The following is a 21,780-nucleotide window of genomic DNA, read 5'->3' on the forward strand; positions in this document are numbered from 1 at the left end:
ACCCTTTTCTGCTTTTTATTTTTAGGACCCATCCTGGGTCGGGTATGGGCTGGCCTGGAGGAGAAGAGGGCAGAGAGAATCACAGAGCTCTGTCCGAGGTGATCTTTGCCATTTCTGCTTGGATCTTTCATCTGCTGTAAGACTGAAAACGTGCCCCTTGACAGAATGGCAGCAGGACCTCCCTTTCTGTTAGGAGTGGGGGGTAGGATGGGGAAGAGAGAAACTGGCCTAGTGTTTAAGATAAAGCAGTTTCCAAGTAACTTTAAAACAAATACAAAGAGGCATTTACTGAGGTCCTACTGAGTGTCAGGGAACATGAGTGGGATGTGGGGCAACTCGGACTCCCTCTCCATTGAGGGGCTGCCGTAGCCTCCCAGGCCCCCAGAACCAAGTATAATTAGAAGCAATAGTCCAGAGATGCATCTTGGTGGTCTGGGTCAGGAACCCAGATGTGGCTTATAAAAGAGGTCTGTTTAAACCATTCCTCACAACTGTTCAGCCTCGGCCATTTGAGATAAGTAGCTAAGTGTCTGAGGTTGAATCCTCTCCTTTATACTCACCCCCAGAAGCGCCTATTGTTCACATTGTCCATTGAGGCTCACAAAGGAGGGTTTAAAAACATAGTTGCCCATGAGGTCGCTTAGTCTGGAGGAAGCCTGGAAAGGCCATGACTCATGCACTATGGGTAGCTATGTGTGAGGCATACGCCATGCATGTAACGCCGCTATGAGATCACTGTCTGAGGGACAGACACTTAGATGGCCACACAGAGTGGAGCTGCCCTGAGGGCCACTCCTTGAGAGCAGGAAAGGAGAGGCAGCATGATGTCATGGGAGGAGACAGGATTTTGTACTCATGGTTCTGCTGTTTATGGGCTTTGTGATCTTGGGGGCAAGTAATTAACTACCTCACAGCCTTGATTTCCTCATCTGTGAAATGGGAATAACTATGCCTACCCTACGGGGTTTTATGAGGATTGAGTGATGTAGTATTTGAAAGCACCTAGCACTGACCGCTACAAATATACAGACATATAAATACTGCAGACATCTGGGAAATGTACATTCTGCTCCCTGCTTGACTGAATCTGGAAGACAATAGGAGTGCTGTAGAGATAAAGGCCATCCATTGTCTCCTCTACCAACGAGAGTTGGTGTGGCAAAAATGCTGAGTGATGGACGGGAGGTAGAAGTCCTCTGTTCTGGTCCTATTTACTCACTTCCTGGCTAGGTGACCTCAGACAAACTGCTTACCCTCTCTAGACTTAAGGTCTCTCATCTGCAAAAATGCCCTTATGTAATCCCAATGTGATTATAAAGATCAGTCGAAGGCATCAAGATAAGAAAGGAAGAAGTAACCATCTTTATTTGCAGGAAACATGATCTTGTATATTCTTAAATGCAGAGACTCCGATGGAATCCACAAAATACAATTAGAACTAATAAACAAATTCAGCAAGGTCGCCACATACAAAATCAACACCCCCAAACCAACTGGGCTTCCATATGCTGCAAAAATGAAATTAATAAAATAATTCCATTCACAACAATATCAAAAAGAATAAAGTGCTTAGAAATATCTAACAAAAGAAGTGCAAGACTTATGCATGGAAAATTATCAAACATGGCTGAAAGGGTTTGGAACATGAATAAATGGAAACACATCCCATGTTTACGGATCAGAAAACATCATGTTGTTGAGGTGGCAATTCTTTCTAAATTGTTCTAGATTCAACACAATCCCTATCAAAATCCTAGGTAGGTTTCTTTTCTTTTTTTCTTTTTTTTTCCCCAGAAGTTGATAAGCTGTTGGAGAGGATGTGGAGAAAGGGGAACCCTCTTCCACTGTTGGTGGGAATGCACATTGGTACAGCCACTTTGGAAAACAGTGTGGAGGTCCCTTAAAAAGTTAAAAATAGAGCTATCCTATGACCCAGCAATTGCACTACTAGATATTTATCCCCAAAGATACAGACGTAGTGAAGAGAAGGGCCATATGCACCCCAATGTTCATAGCAGTATTGTCCACAATAGCTAAATCGTGGAAGGAGCTGAGATGCCTTTCAACAGATGACTGGATTAAGAAGATGTGGTCCATATATACAATGGAATATTACTAAGCCATTAAAAAGAATGATTTCTCAACATTTGCAGCAACATGGACGGGACTAGAGGAGATAATAATAAGCGAAAGAAGTGAAGCAGAGAAAGACAATTATCATATGGTTTCACTCGTTTATGGAACATAAGAAGTAGGAAGATCGGTAGGAGAAGAAAGGGAAGAAGAAGGGGGGGTAAAAAGAAGGGGGGATGAACCATGAGAGACTATGGACTCTGGGAAACAAATTGAGACTTCAGAGGGGAGGGGGTGGGGGAATGGGATAGGCCAGTGATGGGTATTAAGGAGGGCACATATTGCATGGTGCACGGGTGTTATACGCAAGTAATGAATCATGGAACTTTACATCAAAAACTGGGAACGTACTGTATGGTGACTAACATAATATAATAAAAAATTATTATAAAAAAACCTCACTGGGAAATACAAGTGACTGAGAATAGCCAAAACAAGCTTTAAAAACAAGCACAAAGTCAGAGGGGAGAAAATCACATCCTGATTTCAAAACTTACTGCAAAGCTAAGTGATCATGACCGTATGGTCCTGGCATAAGGAGGGACATATGGAATAAAACGGAGAGCCCAGGAATAAACTCTAACATTTACGGTCAGTTGCTTTTCAACGAAAGTGTCAAGAAAATTCAGTAGGAAAGGAATACTCTTTTGACAAATGGTGCTGGGTGACTACCTCACATGATACACAAAGCTTAACTCAAAATCATCACAAACCTAAATGTAAGGGCTGAAAGTACAAAACTCTTAAAAGAAAACACAAGAGTAAATCTTCATGATGCTGGCTTAAGCAGCTACTTCTTACATATGACACAAAAAGTACAAGTGATAAAAGCAAAAAATTAATGAATAAGACTTCATTAAATGCTTTTACACTTGAAGCCACTCCATTAGGAAAGTGAAACAGCCCAATTCCTAAGAGAAAAATATTTGCGAGTCATATTTCCTCAAAGAAACGTATATCCAAAATGTATGAAAAATTCTTACAACTAATAATAGAAACAGATAACCCAATTTTTAAAAAGGGATAATATAATTTGAATAGACATTCCTCCCGAGAAGTTACCAAATAGCCACTAAGTGTGTTATGTCAAGCATCATTAGTCATTAGGGAAATGCAGCTCAAAACCACAACAAAATACCGCTTCTTGCCCACTAGAATGGCAATAATGGAAAAAGACAATGACAAGTGTTACTGAGGTTGTAGAGAAATGGGACCCCTCCTACATTGCTGGTGGGAATGTAAAGTCATAAAGCCATTTTGAAAGCCAGTTTGGCAGTTTCTCAAAATGTTAAACATAGAATTACCATATGACTCAGCCATTCTACTCCTAAGTACCTACCCAGAAGAAATGACAACATAGGTCTACACGAAGACTCTGTACATGAATGTCTGTAGCAGCACTATTCACAACAGCCGAAAAATGGAAACAATCCAAATATTCATCAGCTGGTGAATGGGTAAACGCAACGTGGTCTAGCTGCATCATGGGTTACTCCTTGCCGGGGGAAAGGAGTGATGTACCGATACAACATGGACGAACCTCAAAATCATTATGAGTAGTGAAAGAAACCAGATGCAAAAAAACACATATCCTATGGTTCGATTTGTATAAAATGTCCAGAAAAAGCTAATCTTTAGAGAAATAAGTTAGATTAGTGGTTGCCTAATGTGGTTGCTAGACATGGGAATGAGGAGCAACCATAGGGTACAAGGGTTTGTTGTGGGGTGATGGAAATACTCGAAAATTATATTGTCATGATAGTTGCACGCCTCTGTAAATATACTAAAAATCATTGAATTGTACACTATAAATGGATGGATTTTATGGCATGTAAAGTATACCTCAATAAAACTGCAATAATAATTTTAAAAGATCAGTTGAGATCACAACTATATAGACCCATAAACCAGCATATCGAGACTAGGTTAGATCCTCCACATTCCCGGTCACACAGGCAAACACCAGCCCCCCAGTCCTCCAAATACAGAATTCATCTACAAAGCATTGTTCCTCCTTTCTATCTCCCTACTGGTCTCCAAACCCTGCTGCTTTGTGCAAGTCCCCTAATCTAATGACTTTTTGTTTCTTCTTTTCCTTAAATCTTCTGTATGATAATTCTGTCTCCTGTTGAAAAATCTTTTTTCTTGGTTACTTTAATACTGTTTGACTCCTGCTGTTTTTCATTTTGGGTTTTTGCTAGAATGGTCTATGATAGGTCTGTACTTCTTGTCTCCTTTCTTCTTCTTCTTCTTTCTTCTTCTCCATCCTGCTCTCTAAATGTAAGCAAGGTCCCTCAAGGTTTCATCTTGACCTCTTTTTCTTCTCTTGCCATAATCTTCCCAAGGGGCCTCATCTACTCATATAATTTCTCACCTCTCTGAGGACAACTCTGAAATCTTTATCTCTAAACCATCATGACTGGTAAAGACATCACCACTTAGATATCTTGCAAGTGTCCAAAGTATGAGAATATAAACCACTGATTTAGTCACTGCACTGAGATATTTTACTGAAATATGAACTAGCCTTTCTCTTCTTATATATTTTCCTCTATTGTGTTTCAAGCAGGCATCCAGCCCCTTCTGTCTTTGGAGTGTTTCTGGAACAACAGCTGATATTGCCTGCTGGACACACTCTTTCCTTTGGGACATTTTATCATCTCAAATTGAGCTCATCTGAACACACTGTGAACATGTCTCTGAAGGGGAGAGGAAGACGGAAGGCATATTTGCCTTTGAGGGAAGCAAGGAAGAGAGAAAGGCAGGATGGGCTACATAATTTGCAGGACCTAGTGCAACATGACAATGTGGGATCCTTGTTCATAAATTATTAAGAATTTCAAAATGGTGACAGTAGAGCATGAAAGCAAGCACGGGGTCCCTATAAGCATGAGGCCCAGTGTGACTGCATAGGTCACACACTCATGAAACTAGTCCTGGTGGAAATTTTTCCTCCAGACCAGGGAGAGATAAGAAGGATTTACCGATCCAATGAGAGCAGAAAATGATGCACTGCTTGGTGGCAGAACTCCATGGAGAGACACAACAGGGGAGGCTGGAGTCAAGGTACAAGGTTTTCCAGCTCAAAGCAGCAGAGCCTGGTCTCTGGAGTCACATGGATTGACATGTGAGCAATTTGTGGCAACCAGGGTGGACCAATGACAAGGACTGCTCTCCTCAATGCCTTAGGACTATATATGACCCAGGACCTTTGCATAACCCTAGATGAGGAAGAAAAGTCACCCCACTCCCCACCCAGCAGTGACTGAGATTGAATTTCCACTGAGCCCAGTGGGATGGGAGTCAGAGTCAGATTTAGGATTTTTTTTTTTAGTTGTGGTAAAATACACATAATATAAAAGTCACCGTTTTAACCATTTTTCAGTGTATAGTTCGGTAGCATTAAGTACATTCATGACGTTGTGCAACCATCATCATCACTCACCTCCAGAACTTTTCTTATTCCAAACTGAAATGCTGTCCTATTAAATACTAACTTCCCAATCCTCCCAGCCCCTAGTTACCACCATTCTACTTCCTGTCTCCATGAATCTGACTACCCTAGGTACCTCACAAAAGGAATCATCTAATATCTGTCCTTTTGTGTATGGCTTATTTGACTTAGCATGTTTTCAGGTTCACCCACAGATTTAGATTTGGGAGGGGGGGTGGTCAGACATTGGAGGTCTACTTATTTTGGGGTTAAACTGTAAATTTCTATGTTTTATTTTTATTTCTTTCAAATTTTTATTTAAATTCTAGTTAGTTAACATATAATGTGATATTGTTTTCAGGAGCAGAATTTAGTGATTCATCACTTGCATAGATTTTTTTTTTTTTTAAAGAAAATAAAGACAGGGGCACCTAGGTGGCTCAGTCGTTAAGTGTCTGCCTTCAGCTCAGGTCATGATCCCAGGATCCTGGGATCGAGCCCCGCATTGGGCTCCCTGCTCAGTGGGAAGCCTGCTTCTCCCTCTCCCACTCCCCCTGCTTATAAGTTCCCCTCTCACTATGTCTCTCTCTGTCAAATAAATAAAATCTTAAAAAAAAAAGGAAAATAAAGACATGCACTGTTTCTTACACATTCAAGACTGTGAACGTGCATCCACTTTACACACAGATTAATTCATTAACATTACCATAAGACTCACTTGAATACTTGTCTGATACTGAGACTTTTTTTTCTCTGATCCCCCACATCCAACCAGTCTTGCCCATTCCCTCTCCACAGAGCCTAGCAAATCCTTGACCCCAGGCTCATTCTGCTTCTGAGGACCTGACTCCCAGGTGACTTCTCACCTCAGACCTGGCTGGCCTCCCTCAGACACGCACTGCTCAGTAATGTTATAGTAAGTGTCTCAAAGCCCAGTCCTGCTCTCTACATGGTCCTCATCGTTCCCACCTCTGCCCCCTGACTTGTGTAAGACTGTCCACCCTTAAGGCCCTTCCTCCAAGTTTCAACCTATCCAAATCCTTCAGGCTTTACTTAAATATCAGCACCTCAGCAAGCTTTTCCTCTTCACCACACACTCCCAGAAATGGTCTCTGTATCTCCTGTGCCTATTCTATTTTGTCCTGTGATTATATTTATTTCAACACATATTTAGTTGCTCCAGCTTAATTGCAAGTTCATCCAAGACAGAGGCCATGTCCTGGTCATCTTTAGAACAGCAACTTATTTAGAATAGTAAATGTTCAATATATTCTCACACAGAGAGTATTCATATATGATGTATTGTATGCATGTATGTCCACACTGTATGTTGTCAGTTACCAAATTCTGTGGTTCAGACAGCAAGCAGTGAAGGACTTAGCAAACAGATCTCAAAGCACCACCCAGCTCTGAAAGCTTACTGTCTGTGGGTCAAGGCCTTTTAGAGGACAGACCTCCTATTTTGGCTTAAAAGAGAAAGATAGGTGAAGGGCAGCTGGCATCTGGGCTGGAGTGGAGGTTTGGGGGTTCCAGGGAGGATGGGAGCAGAATCCTTCCAGAAGTAATAAGTAGTATAAGCAAAGGGAAGGACTGAGAGTTCCCAGAAAGGCCTCCAACAAAAATAGGGAGGTGACAAGGGAGAGGTGAAGAGATCGTTCTCCAAAATTCCATTCCAATGGGGATTTCACAACTGGCCAACAGGACCCTGAAGGGTAGAAACTAATCTGATGTCCACTGAGGGAACCTCCTGAGGTGAATTTTCAAGACACCCACACAGCTGGCTACTCATTTCAAAAGAACAAACAGATGCTTGGGATTCGGTCAATATAGTCTTTTTTTTCCATCTGATTATTTTAGCTTTTAGCTAGATGTTGAAGTACATGCTGACACGGTCTGAGGGTGAATTCTCTGGAATGTGATTTTCTTATCTGCTCTATCAGAACTTGGCGAGGTTATTTAAGGAGCTTAAAGGATAGCAGCCAGCCTTCAATGATCATCTGTAAGTAGGGAGGGAAGTAGAAAGGATGGCTGAGCTGCGTCCAAACACCACCCCCAGTCTTCTAGGTGGTTCCACCTCCTCTTTGATCAGATCTTTGATGAAATCTCACAGAAAGCTTCTTTGAATCTCATTCCATTTCAGCTTATGCATCCTGAGAAAAGAAGCAAGAGGCACCCAGGCAGGGAAGCGCCGCTGTGAAAGAGTGGTGGGTCCAGAGAAGAGCCGAGAGCTCAGGCAAAGCAGCCCAATGGACAAACAGGCAGGACGGGTTGCAAAGGACACCTGGGCTTCTGTCCCTGTGCATTTGAGGGACGCCAGACCCCAGCCGGCCTCGGAGCCCTGTGCTTGATGAGGCTCTGCCCTTACCTAGCTGCTGGGTCTGAATCTCAGGGTTTGGGTCTGTGCTGCACAATGAGACAAATAAATGTGCTAGCATTTCTAAGGCTGCTTCTGCTTTTTACATTTTGTAATTCTGGATGCCTCTGGGGGAAATTTTAGATTGGGATATAGTGGGTTCTGTTACATACTCCCAAGCTCATTCACATAGTTTTAATGTTACATTTTACACTGACGAATGCATGCTAAAATGTACCCTGAATGTACAGGGAGGGGTGTCATGGTTTGGGATGAGGCCAGCTGGCTTAGCTGCAGGGGAAGAGGCTAGACTGGGAGTAACAGGAACATGGAATCAGATCCACCCACAGAGCCCAGCACGAAGGAGGACAGCCCTGGGTGCTGGGGAGTCCAGGATGACAGGCTAAAAGTAGCAATGGTGCTCTATGGGCCCCCGGGGCAGGAGAAGCCATCCAGTGTGAAGGTGAAGCGGAACTGAGAAGCCTATGGATTCCTATGGCCAGAAGGACTCCAGAATCCAGCGAGCTCACCACAGGTGAAGGCACCCGTGGTTTGTTAAAGAACAGTGGAGCCTTAGTAGATGAGGTTCGGCAACAAAACTCCAGAGTCTACAAAAAAGATAGAGAACCTAAGGCTTCCGCCACAGGGCTGGACGAAGTCCGGTTACTGGCTGACCCAGCGAGGTCTGACAAACGTGAATCAAGGGTCTCTTCTGAGCAAGCACTGGGCCGGATGCGGAGACTGCTAACGCTCCACTGCCCTTGAGCAAGCGCAGACCAAAAGCAGGCTGGCTTGCTGTGTGCACTGGTTTGGTCTGCAGGGTAGCTCCAGGGACCCACCTGGGGAAGGGAAGGCCTTCAGAGGCTAGAAACAAGGTGGGGCCTGAGAGACGATCTTTTGTCCTGCTTCTCAGAGGGGCAGCGGCAGCTCCCCTGAGGTGACAGTGTTCCGTGAAGGATGATGATAGCGGCCTTCACCATGGGTCTCCTGAGCCCTGGCTGGCTGTTGTTCACAAGCCTGCAATACAGACTGAAAAAAACAAACCAAACCAAACCACAAAAAACTGCTTTATGCCCACTAGGTTGGTAAACATCTTTTTAAAAAACTCTTTTAGTGTGAATATATTTCTCTAAGTCACAAGGGCAGTGCAACGGACCAAATGTTTGTCTCCCTGAAAAACTTATATATTCAAGTCTAATTTCCAGTGTGATGTTATTAAGAGGCTGAGCCTTTGGCAGGTGCTTAGGTCATGAGGATGGAGCTCTCATGAATGGGATTAGTGCCTTTATAAAAGGGACCCCAGAGAACTCTCTCACCTCTTTCTGCCATGTGAGGACACAATGAGAAAACGGTCATTTGCAACCCAGAACAGTACCCTCGCCAGAACCAGACCACACTGGCATGCTGATCATAGACTTCCAGCCCCCAGAACTGTGAAAAATACATTTCTATCATTTGTAAGCCACCTAACCTATTTATCTTTGTTATAGCAGACTGAAGTAAAACAGGGGGCTTTATCAATGTTAAATTAAAATGTCGGCTTACTCAACTAGAGATGAGCTTAATTCAATATTTTGAATAGAGAAATCATATTGTTCAAAAGACAGGCAATAAGATGTCCCCTCCCCTTTTCGTCTCTCATCTATCTCTAAGAGGGAACCACGGTTCTAGTTTCTTATGTTTTTCCTCCAATTGGCAAAAATCTTTGGCTGGGCCCTGATGACCTTGGAGGGGGGTATCTCCCAGCAGGGGCTGCTTGTGCCTCCTGGCTCCTGGTAGGGCCAGGCCAGACAGAGGGTGGGAGAGAGAGTTTGTGACCAGAGACTGGGAGAACATGTGTGGGAAGTTTTTAAAGTAACTGACCACTCACATCCAGTACGTGAACTGGCTGCTGGTAACATCTCAGGGTGAGTGGCTTGGGGCCTTTCTCAGAAGTGTGGACCCTGGTGACCTCTCTGAGGTACCCCCATGGCCTGACGTGGTCTGGCCCCACATCCGCCCTCTTTGGTGGACTCTTGCTGGGTTGTCTTGCAAGTCAGGGGTGTACCCTAGAGAGGGTCCACCTCCTTTACCAAGGAGAACACACCAAAGCCCAGAAAGGGAGCTCGCATGGCCAGTGAGGGTGGCCCTGGCGGGACAATCCTTTAATAGGCTTTCATTACCTGTACCCCCTACAGGGGCAGGGCTGGCGCGGGTGGGGAACATGTTCGAGGCTGGGCCTGTAGTCCGCCAGTGAATGACTAGAAGCCCAATATTTGAGGTTTTCTCCCAAACACCAATGTTTGTTTAAGGTTTTTGCCTTCAACCATTAAAGCAGAATGTTTTCTCAAGCCCACCTGAGAAAGCCAAATCCTTATACACATAGATAATTTTTCAGGGAAAACTAGACAGGCTGCAGAGCCAGTGGGCTGATTTATTTGCCTTGTGTGCAGAATCTGGAAGAAGAGCCAAGGCCCAGGGACCCCTGAGGCAAACTCTATGGGTGGCTTACCCACTCCATCCCTAGATGTGGGCACCTCCATCTGCTGCCTCTCACCCTCCCCTCAGGCCAGGGTCCTTGTCCAGGGCCATCGGCAGCCTGTGGGGTGAACTACAGACTACTTTCTTCAAATGCATAAAAGAGGTCAAAGGGGACTCACTAACAGGAGAAGGATGCAGAATGTCATCGAGAACCCCATCCGATCACCCTTTCCCTCCGTCCAACCACGGCCCCTGAGAATCTCCTCTGAGCCTCATGACTATTCGAGCACCTAGAACAGAGCACTTAGAACATTCCCAGCATATATCTGGCATCACTAAATGCACAGTTAACCCCAGGGCTCCTCTTTCCCAGGCCTCCCATCTTAAAGCCGTGGGAACTCAGGACTAGGAAGATGATATGACATCCGATGTCCCAGCAGGTCCTGGCAGAGTCAGGAGAAGAACCTGGCACCCTGCCCTCCCTTCTGTCCTCTCTCTGGTCTACCAGTGCTTCCCAACCTGCTTCACATCAGACATTTGGGTTGGACAACATGGGACGAACACACAAGGCTGTTCATCCCCAGGTGACCGGGCAGGGGACAGGGCCTCTGGGCACACGTGCAATCCGTTCGTGGCCCCAGCACCCAGGCTAAGACACTCTGCTGCAGACATGCGCATGCATTCTCACGGCGACCCCACTTGTCCTCCCGCTGCACATCTGGCGACCACAGAAGGCAGGCACCCAGGGCGAGTTATTCATCGAGGGGTAAAATATCTGCAGTAACCTCGAATATAAGTTTGTTTATGATCCCAGCCTGAGCAGCCCTTGGTCCAAATGAGACTGCTCCCCATGGCTCCATGACCTGTCTGCCATACCCTTTGTCCCTGGGATGGAAATGGCTGAAGGTAGCACTAGGTTACGATCAAGCACAATATCCAACGAGAGCCAAATGCTACACACAGGAGCTAGAGGAGCCCCAGACCTCCCCAGGTCCTCGCCTTGAGGATGGTGGACACAATGGTGCTATTCATGGAAGGGGACTCTGAAACTTGAGTATGTGTTGTTTAAAGTGTCTCTGAAATAAATGTTAGCACGCTGACTCAGGCTCCCTCCAAAATAATTTTAAATGTCCTTTAACCCATTTTTGACATATCATTCATGATGAAGCAGGTACTGAGAGCAGCGTGTTTCAGCCAAACTCCCAGAAGCCTTGGCAGGAGGAATAAGGTCTTATCAATCAACACTGGGGGGAGGGGAAGAGGGAGGGGAGAGCAGCCATGGTTTGAGGACTGTGCGGGTGAACCTTCTGGAAAAGGGTTTGCTGTTATTATAATCAAAAGCTTTCATCACATTTTTAAGCTTTACCCATGGTCCTAACCATTCCCTTCTTCAGGGAGTCAGGTTCCAGCGGCTGAATGCCATATAACAAGAACGCCCTCTCATCACCACGGAAGCCAAGAGAAACAGACTTTTTGAAAAGTGGCACTTTGGTGTAGAGAGGTCTGCTGATGGGAGCTTAAATAATGACGTGTCAGGAAAGACTATTTTTGTAAATTCCTGGAACACACTTCTTTCTCTGGCCATGAGCCGGTTACTGCTCTTCCTGCTTTTGCCGTCCGGTACTTTACCCAGCCAGCCTGCTTCCTGAGGCAGCATGAGCGGGACCCCTTAGAAAGATGTGGTTAGGTGTCCTTGGGAAGCAAGTGACAAAATGTAGACCAGTTCATGCAGATGGGAAGACAGATTTAACCGTGCCTCTGTGAGAAACAGCCTCCACCAGCTTGGGGCAACAGAGAGATAAGCAGTCCACTCTCTGGGGGTCCCCTGGAATCCACAGGAGCAATTTCTCTCTTTTACTCGCATAGTTACTCCACATGTTTCTGGAACTCTGTCTCTGATCCCCTAAAGGGCCAATTCCAGGTGAAGATTCTACTCCCACTCGAAATCTATTCTGATAAAATACACTTCCCCAAACAGACAGGCCTCCAAACTTTCCTGTCTCTGGTCTCTGCTCACAGGAGCCCCAGAGTCCGAACACCTCCTGGTCTTGGACTCGGTTCAGGCTCCCTTCCTCTTACTTCCTCCTCCCCTTTCAGTGCCCTGTCAGCCTCAGCAAGTGCTGCCTCCAAGCTGCTCTTCAAATTCAACTCCTCACTTACAGCCCATCACGAAGAATAGATGCTTGAACATTTGAAGTGGAAGAGAAAGAAAGGAGTTTACTGGGTTATTTTCAATTCAGCTTTCAAAGGCTTCCATCAACTACGTGTCTTTTTTTTTTTTTTTCAAATTCATCTCTCTAGTCCTTCAACCCACAGCCAAGTGGTGAATGGGTTTAGTGCTCCTTCACCTGCCTTGTTCTGCTTCTCTGATTTGCTTGTGCTGTGGCCCTCACATCTGGCAGACTTCATAGATTTCTTTTTTTTCTCTTAAGATCTGGCTCAAAATACATCTCCTGCTAAAAATCTTTCCACTCATCTTTCAATGTTTAGTTCTACTGGAACTAAATGAAAAAGTTCAAGCCCACTGTAACTCCCAATAATACTTCCCTCTCCTGCATTGCAGGCACTCTATGCCATTCCTTCTCACAAAGACCCACAAGCTTCCTATAAAAGGCAACGAATGCCCGCTCAGTGCGTGTGATACACTGCATTAATGATCAGGACAATTCCTGCCCCCACTGTGAGAGGATGATGCACCCCTGAGCCACTGGCCAGTGGAATGAGTGCATGCGGCTTGTGCCGCCTTGAGCAGAGGTCCTAAGCATTACCACGTCATTCTGCCATGTTCCCTCTCTCCCTTAGCCACAGGAGCAGCACGTCTCATGTAGAAGTTGTTTTTTCAGCCTGGGTCTCAAAATGAAGAGGAAATGGCGCAGAGTTAATCCTCAAAGTCCGTGTACATGAGTGAGGGATAAACCTTGGTTGTAAGCCTCTGATACAGCTTGTTATTACAACATAATTTAGCCTGATCTTAGTGATAAAGTGTGTGATAGGTACAGTTTTTATAATGGTGGCTTTACACGAGGTGTCCTGTTCTGTCCTCCAACAAGCCTGCTGGGTTACTTTTCCTTTCTCCATTCTACTGACAGATAATGTTCAAACTCAAAAGAACTTGTTCAAACTCTGAAAGTTAAGAGGTGACAGAATAGATGAAATCAGGTCTTCTGCAACAAATTCACAGCTCTTTCCACTCCACCATGTGTTAGGGGTTGAATTGTGTCCCCCCAAACATGTGGAAGTCCTATCCAATTGTACCTGTGAGTGGGACCCTCTTTAGAAAAAAGGTCTTTACAGATGTATTCCAGTTAAAATGAAGTCACTAGGATGGGCCCTAATCCAGTATAACTGGTGTCCTCGTAAGAAGAGAAGAGACACGGAGACACACAGGGAGAACACCAGGAGACAACAGAGGCAGAGACCACAGGGAGACATCAGTGCATCTGCAGGGCAGGGAAGACCAAGGATTGCTGGCAACACCAGAAGCTAAGAGAAAAGCACGGAAGAGATTCTCCCCTAGAGTCTCCCAAGAGAGCATGGCTCTGCCGACACCTTGATTTCTGATCACCAGCCTCCAGAACTGTGAAGGAAAAAATTCCTGTGTTTTAAGCCACCCAGTTTGTTATCATTTGTTACAGAAGCCCTAGGAAATCAATACACCATGACTAACTCAATTTTGGGGCGGAAACCACCAGAAACTCCCAGTAAATGGGGGATAGAAGAGGTCTGTCTAAAAATACCTCACTCCTCCGTCGGCCGACTTGTGTCACCCTCCTGACTGTATTTGTTTCCAAGAGCTCTCATAACAGAGTACCACACACCAGGTGGCTTACACAACAGAAATTTATTTTTCACAATTCTGGGGCTAGACATCTGATATCAAGGTGTCATCAAAGTTGGCCTTTTCTAAAACCTCTCTTCTTGGCCTGTACACTGCTGTCTTCTCCCCGTGTCTTCAAACAGGCTTCTCTCTGTGCCCACCTGTGTCCTAATCTCTTCTTGCAAGGACATCGGCCATATTGGATTATGGCCCACCCTAACGACCCCATTTTAACTTAATTACCTTTTTAAGACACTCATCTCCAAATGAGGCATTGGGGGTTAGGACTTCAAGATATAAATTTGCAGGGTCAGGGGGACACGATACAGCCTACAGTGCTATCTCATGTTTTCAAATGTCAACAGAGCCTCTCATGATACCTGCGTTCCCAGCCTGGCCATTTAAACAATCTGGGATGGGGCTCAGACGTAAGGATGGCCCTGCCAGCCCTTTAACTTGCCGGACCTGACCCATGGTCTGACAGCCAGGACCACACGAAACTTGGCCTTCACTGTCCTCTCACAGATGTTCAGGTGGTTCTGAACCATTCGCCTTGTTCGAGCTTTGCTGTTGCCTCTGCTTTCTTGGCTTCGGCGATCTTGGTGAGAATCAGGTTCTCTTCTTGGGCTACGCTGACTAGTTTTCTGGTTAAATCTCCTCCCAGTGCCCCAGGCCTTTGATCTCCTACTTTGGCACAGCCTCCTCCTCGTGGTGACTCTCCTTTCCACCCTCTTGCTGCCTCCAGCCTTATAGTCAAAATTTAAAACAAAATTGATGAATGTTTTGAGATACATAAGATTATTAGACATAACTAGTAATCAGTTCTCCTAAATGGCTGTTAATTGCCTTCATAAAGCAAAGCATAATTTCAGAGGGGTTTTTTCCCCTTCTTATTAGTTTAGGAGTTATCTAGAACCAAAATAATAATTGACAAGTTCCCTGAAACTCTGAATGTTTTCATTACTATAATACCACTTCACAAAAATAAATTTTCTTTGAAGAAGGCAGAATAAATAATCTGCGGTGCAGAGATGAAAAATAAGGAGAGGGAGGAAGGAGAAAATGATGGAGTCACATAGGCTTGTCAGGTAGTGGGCAGGGAAGGCAGATCACTGCAGTGACTTTGGGAAAGAAATCTGAAAAAAGAAGTGGAGCAAACCTGGGTTCTTTCTAGGGAAAAGCATTCCAGCCAAAAGAAACAGCAAGCTGAAGTGTCTGGAGGTGGCCACCTGCCTGGAACAGATGAGACAGCAAGAGGAGGAGGGTCAGGAATGAGGCCGGAAAGGGATGGGATGGCCACATGGGCCAGTTCTCAAAGAACTCCAGGTTTTACCTGGAGTGAAAGCAGAATCTATGGGAGGGTCTGAATGGAGGAGTGGTATGATCAGATGCACGCTGTAAAAGGATGACTCTGGTTGTCTGTGGAGACAGACAGAAGGTAGGACAGAGGGGTGGAGGGAGCTGGGGCTGTTAGGGAGCTCTGGGCAACAGAGGGTGTGGACTCTAGGGCTGGAGGTAGGAGGAGTACAGGCTTTGCCATCCACCTGGAAAGGACAGCCCTCTCAGGTTGTCAGAGAAAGCGAGGTAAGGAAGATGTGGAGGAACAACAGAAGAGACCAAGGAGCGGTCGGCAAAACCAGAGGAAACCTAGAGAGCTGTCAGGAAGGAGAAGCAGGGCCCAGCCCAGCACTGTTTCTGGGCCAGAAATCGAAGCCTAAGGATTGACGCTTGACCATAGGAGATCTTTGGTGAAAATGAAAAGTGGAATTGGATTTTGTACAAGAGAGAAGGAGAGGAAAAGTAGAGGGCACACCAGATATCATACATTCAAGGAGGCTTCTAAATCGAGGGAAGCTAAGATGCTGGGGTGAATGTCTCTGAGCGGATGCTGACTTTGGGGGAGGGGAAGGGAGAGAGCTCTGGAGGCTGCATCCACACTGCTTGTGCTGTGGGCGTGCAGGGGTTCAAAGGCAGCCCACCAGGTAAAACCTGAATTCTCCAGAAGACTGAGGAGGTGGGCTTTGTTCAAAACGTGATTTCTCAAGTACTTTCTGCACTGATTTCTTTTGGTCCAAGTGACAGCCGGTTTTAATTTAAATCAGCTATTTTCGCAAAAGCAGGGAAAAGCGTACCTACCCTGCAATCTCTTACTCCAGAATGTTGGATCCTTGATATCTGGGAAGAATTTGTTTCCCTGTAATTTCTAGGAGTGCAACAGGAAATAGATTGGCACAAATATTAATTCTAATGGTTAACATCCTTGGCTTTGCTTTGATTCCAGTAGAAGATCGATAAAGCACCTTTATTCAGGCTCCCGGACTGGTCTTGGGGGGGACTTCTGTCCCCAGGTCCCAGGTCTGATGCATGACCTCCTGGGCACTCCAGGACTGGGGTCAGAGCCCTGCTAATTGCTGTGTGAGAACCTGGTCTCTGACGCCTGCCCTCCAATCTCGGTCCTGGTCCTGACATTCTTTGGTCCTGACATTCTTTGGGAGTGAGGCACCCAAACTCCCTGTATTTTACTTACAAGTGTTTAAATGTTGAACTGATAATAACATATTGCAGGACAAACTAGTTTCAGCATATGTTTGTCTCTTGGTAGATTATCTTCAGTAAAGATTAAATTCTAGACCAGCTTCCCTGCTATACTCAGGACATTTCTGGACCACTTAAATGCTTGATCAGAAGTATTCAAGAATTTCAAACAAGTGTTGCCGTTGGCCTTGACAAAATGATGCTAAGTTATACTTCCTCAAAAATATCCAACATTTTCATTTTCTCTTACCCATGATCTGGATTGAACAAATCATTGCCTTTTTTCCATGGATTTTATGTTAAACTTTACTTAAATGCGGATTTACCTCAGAGAGAGATCTTTACAACAAGATCAACAGTAAGAGATTAAAACAGAAAGCAGGGACGCCTGGGTGGCTCAGTAGGTTAAGCATCTGCCTTCGGCTCAACTCAAGATCCCAGGGTCCTGGGATCGAGTCCTGTGTCAGGATCCCTGCTCAGTGGGGAGTCTGCTTCTCCTTCTGCCTCTGCTCCACTCCCCCACTCTCTCTCTCTCTCAAATAAATAAATAAAATCTTTTTTTTTTAAATTTTAAAAATGAAACAGAAAGCAGAGCAGTGGTTGTGTTTACATTGTGGTTGTGTTTTAACTAAAATTAATTTGATCCACACACAGCTCTTCAGAAAGAGAGCTGATGCATAAAGTTAGATATAATGACATACGTGCCATGCTTGGGACTCTTCATTCCAGCTCAGAGCCCACCTCCTTCGAAATGCTTCACATGCTACTACAACTGCAAGAACACTCTCCTCCCTTCCGGTCTCCAGGGGCATATCAGGAAAGCACCCTCAGGGGACAGCTGGCGGCTCAGTTGGGTAAGCAACTGCCTTCAGCTCAGGTTATGATCCTGGAGTCCCAGGACTGAGTCCCGCATCAGGCTCCCTGCTCAGCAGGGAGTCTGCTTCTCCCTCTGACCCTGCCCCTTCGTGCTCTCTCTCTCGAATAAATAAATAACATCTTAAAAAAAAAAAAAAAGGAAATGACCTTCAGGTCCTTTGTGCATTCATTTGCTGGAGATGAGTAAGAAAACAGGACAGACTGGGTAGCCAAACAACAATTCTGGAGGCTGAAAATCCAAGGTCAAGGTGCTCGAAGGCCTGGTTCCTGGTGAGGCCTCTCTCCTTGGCTTGCAGAGTGTGCCTTCTCACTGTGTCCTCACATGGCTTTTTCTCTGAGTACATTTACTCCTGGTGTCTCTCCCTCTTTTGAAAGGAAATCAGTCAGACTGAGCTGGGCCCTCTCTAACAGCCTCACTTCCACTTACCTCTTTAAAGACTGTATCTTTACATACATTACATTCTGAGCTACTAGGGGTTGGGACTTCAATACATACATTTAGGATGGAAACAATTCAGTCCTTTTCATTCGTCTTAGAGTATTAGTAGGTACCTGGTATGTCTCGCCTCCTCAACTTGATTGTGGGCTCCCTGGATGAAAGGCCCTACTTTAAGATTCTGTGTATCCCCAGCAATCAATTGTTTGATGGATCTTCTTGATCACTTTTGGGATTTTGTTCACATTTGTCCTGATGCCAGAACATATTTTGAAGGAGAAAAGAAGTCAGCCACAGGGGCTTCATGTCAGTGACTGGGCTAGAAGATTTCCCAGGTTCCTTAAGCATCCTGTGACTGTTCATTCCCATCACCATCCATGTGACTTCCCCAAAATTCTCCTCTCTAGAGTTTCAGTCATTGCTTCATTTCTTGTATTTCAGCCTCCCAAGAGTTGCCAGTCCTAACTTTTTCTAATTCCCTATGCACTGCTTATTTTCATGTCTGCATCTGGGAGCAGGCCAGAGAATTTGTATGTCATATCCTGAAGTGTTACTGATTTTTGGCCTGACTTGGGACCTGGAAGCTGAGGGATCAGGCTCAGGGCAGTGCACTGGGCTACCCGAAGTCGTCAGCACCATACTGACCCCGAGAGGACTTCAACCAAGTTTTTCCAGCTCCAAGGCCAATAACCTAATATTCCTCATTATGCAAAGATAAGAACACCAAAGGCTTTATGTCTTGTGGGCAGTAATTCATGTAATGAAGTGAGATCATAGTCTCTCTTAGGAATTCCGATGAACCTTATAACAGTATATCTTTTAGTACCAAAAGGATCTTTTGTCGATTCATAAAATGCTCAAATGCTCAAACCATATGTTTAAGTACAATTCCCAATGGCTATATCCTTCCTTAAATGAAAACAGAGGAATTTTTCAACATCAGGTGGAAAACTAAGCATGGCTATTGGGAGGAATAGTCTAAATGTAGCCCCGAGTCTGTTCCAGGGCAGTGGAGATGATAGCAGCTTCATGGCCTGGCACCTCCTGGCCCCCAGTCTGCTCTAAGCCATACATTCACTCTTCACTTGGTAGGTATGAGACAAACCCAAAGACATGTGCGCGTGAACATGAGCCTTGCTAGACACATTCTGTGTACAATATTGCTTCCAAAGGGGCGCCTGGGTGGCGCAGTTGGTTAGGCATCCGACTCTTGGTTTCAGCTCAGGTGGTGATCTCAGGGTCATGAGATCGAGTCCCACTTGGAGCTCCGTGCTTAGTGTGGAGTCTGCTTGAGAGTCTCTCCCCCTCTCCCTCTGTCCCTCCTGCTCATGCTCTCGCTCTCTCTCAAATAAATAAATCTTTAAAAAAACATTGCTTCTATAAAAGTGGGAAAGCCAACGTAAGTAAGGCTTTCAAACAATACATCTTATCATCTAGAAATATTGAGGCAGAACACACATAGAGCTCTATGGCTTCTGCAGGCTAGCCTCAGTTTGACAGTGAAGGTGACATCTTTGCCAGACACTCATGGGCACTGACTGTACCACCACGGGAAGGGCTGTTCCGTCATGAGTACACAAGGGAAAACACCCCTAGCCTGAGAAGAAGGTGTGTCTCTGTGTGACTGATGCTTGGTGCCAATTATCCCTTGTGCCAATATCAAGAATGTGGGTCTGACGAACAAAAGGCCATGCCACTGGCTTGGTTTCTCTGTGGAGGCTGCAATGGTCCCCTTTTCCTCATTGGAGCCTGGCTTTCTAAAATGGATTTTGTTCATTTTCCACTGGGATGGAGAAAACTGCACGTGGCACTTTATGAATTGGGTCTCCCAGCAAGGCTCTGAAAGACAACTGGAGGGGGGTGGTCTGCGTGTGTGAAACTCCCGGGACAGAACTGAAGTCAGGCTGTGACACACAATAACATCTATGTGTGACCCAGCAGCCTGCGAACCGGCTCCCTGCAAGGGGAGAAGCATGCCAAGTGAGGACGAGAGGACTTTTGTTCATCCTCTTGATCTTACAGAGGCTGGTTGTTTGTCTGTTGGGGGAAATTAAAAAATAAGCAAATAAATTCCTTGCCTGTGTGCTGTCTGGATTTTTTTTCATTTCTAATTCTCCAAAGTATCTTCCCCCCTTAATTTTATGGCATTTTTATGTACACATGTACCCAGTACCCGCACATGAAGTCAGAGATATCCATTTGTCTTTCTAGACTGCTTTGGGTTTGCCTCGGTGTGGACAGCCATGATAAGATATAAGCGTTCTCATCCCCTTCTTGTTAACATAATTTAGAGAGTTTTCCCTGTGCTCAGAGCACACAGCTAAGTCCTGCATAAGCAGCAGTAACAGTGCGTTCTTAACAGCCTCCCTGGACAGTTTGCTAAATTCTTTCTGAGAGCCTCTTGCTGGCCCTTACAAAGGTTAGCTAAAAAACAAACCAGAACCCAGGAATCCAACTGTGAGAGCAGAAAGTACGTTCGATTGCGCAGATAGAGGACTGAGTTTGTGCAATCACATTGGGCGTTCTGGCGATCCCTGATGAAGATCATTTTGAGGCAAAAATCAGCTTCCCAAACCCAAGCACACTCTGGGTTGGCTAGGGTTTTTGTTTTGCTTTGTTTTAACAGATACTAAAAGTTAAAGAGGGGAATCTGAACTACAAAACAATTTTTTTTTCTTCATTTTACTTGGCCCAAGAAGGCAAAAGAGGGGCAAGTGGCTTTGCTAAGTAACACTTCAGGATATGACATACAAATTCTCTCCATTTAGTCCAGGAATCCCATGTGCAATTTTCATAGTCTAGCACATTGGCAAACAAGCCAAAACACCTCCAGGATGACAGATGACTGCAGAGCAAAGGGACAGAAGGAATTTGGTACAAACACATAAAGACCTGTTGACTTTTTAGCTTGAACTTAGAAAGTACGGAGTTAACTAGAATTTTTATTTGTGAAACAAATAACTACTTTTAACACCATCTATTCATGTAGTTTTCTGTTCTCCTCACCAAAACAGGTCCTTGGGACAACTTTTGGGAAACAACACTACTGTGAAAAAAAAAGTCTCAGCCAAGAACTTTGGTGTACCAAAGGGCTAGGGAAACCTGAACATTTAAATCAGACTTCAATGCCAGGAGCTAATTATTCCCTGTTGGACTCCAGCCCACCCCACCCAGAAGAGGACACAGTACTCACCAGTCATTAGGGTGTAGTAATTGGGGTAAGAGAGACTGGGAAAGTCGGGGGTCAAGTAATCCACTTTTACTCCCCTGCTCACGATCTCTTTGAAACCAGGCAAGGACTCCAGGGCCTCATCACTGATGTAGTCTGAGCGAAAACCATCCAGCAGAAACACCAGGAGCTTCCGGCCAGCAGCGGCTGGCTGCACCAGGCTGAGCGCGAGGACCAGCAGGAGGGCCCTGAGCTTCACTGCCATGCTGCCAGGAGCCTGCCCGCCCGGCTGGCACAGCCGTCCCCTTGCAAAGACTGAGGATGGAGAATCTGTAGCTATTCTCTCTTCTAGGGGCTGGACCTTGACTGCTGGCCTTCCTGAGCCAAGTTCACTTTCAGAATTTAAAGGTACAGCACCCCCTTTTAAAAACATCTATACTCACCCTTTACTAGAAAGTCAGGAGACCAACTCCTTTGGAAAAGCTGGGTCCCCAAACAACCCAGAATCAACACCAGGGGAGACAGGGTGACCTTATTATTTTGGGTGAGTGTTCCAGAAATACAGTCA

At 45.3% G+C, this 21,780-nt stretch overlaps 1 protein-coding gene across 2 annotated transcripts in view; it reads right to left on the reverse strand.

The window, feature by feature from the left end:
• Nucleotides 1-21,552, reverse strand: part of ENPP6 (ectonucleotide pyrophosphatase/phosphodiesterase 6) — a 113,726-nt gene extending 92,174 nt beyond the window's left edge. For both annotated transcript variants that reach the window (XM_045785826.2, XM_087856517.1), the window contains exon 1: nt 21,237-21,552. In XM_045785826.2, the coding sequence (XP_045641782.2) occupies nt 21,237-21,477 (241 nt within the window). In that variant the 5' untranslated portion in view covers nt 21,478-21,552. The remainder of the gene's footprint in view (nt 1-21,236) is intronic.
• Between the last annotated feature and the right edge of the window lie 228 nt (nt 21,553-21,780).

The sequence above is a fragment of the Ursus americanus genome, chromosome 27, assembly GCF_024610735.1.
Source record: "Ursus americanus isolate L20-20 chromosome 27, mUrsAme1.1.p, whole genome shotgun sequence".
Lineage (NCBI taxonomy): Eukaryota > Metazoa > Chordata > Mammalia > Carnivora > Ursidae > Ursus > Ursus americanus.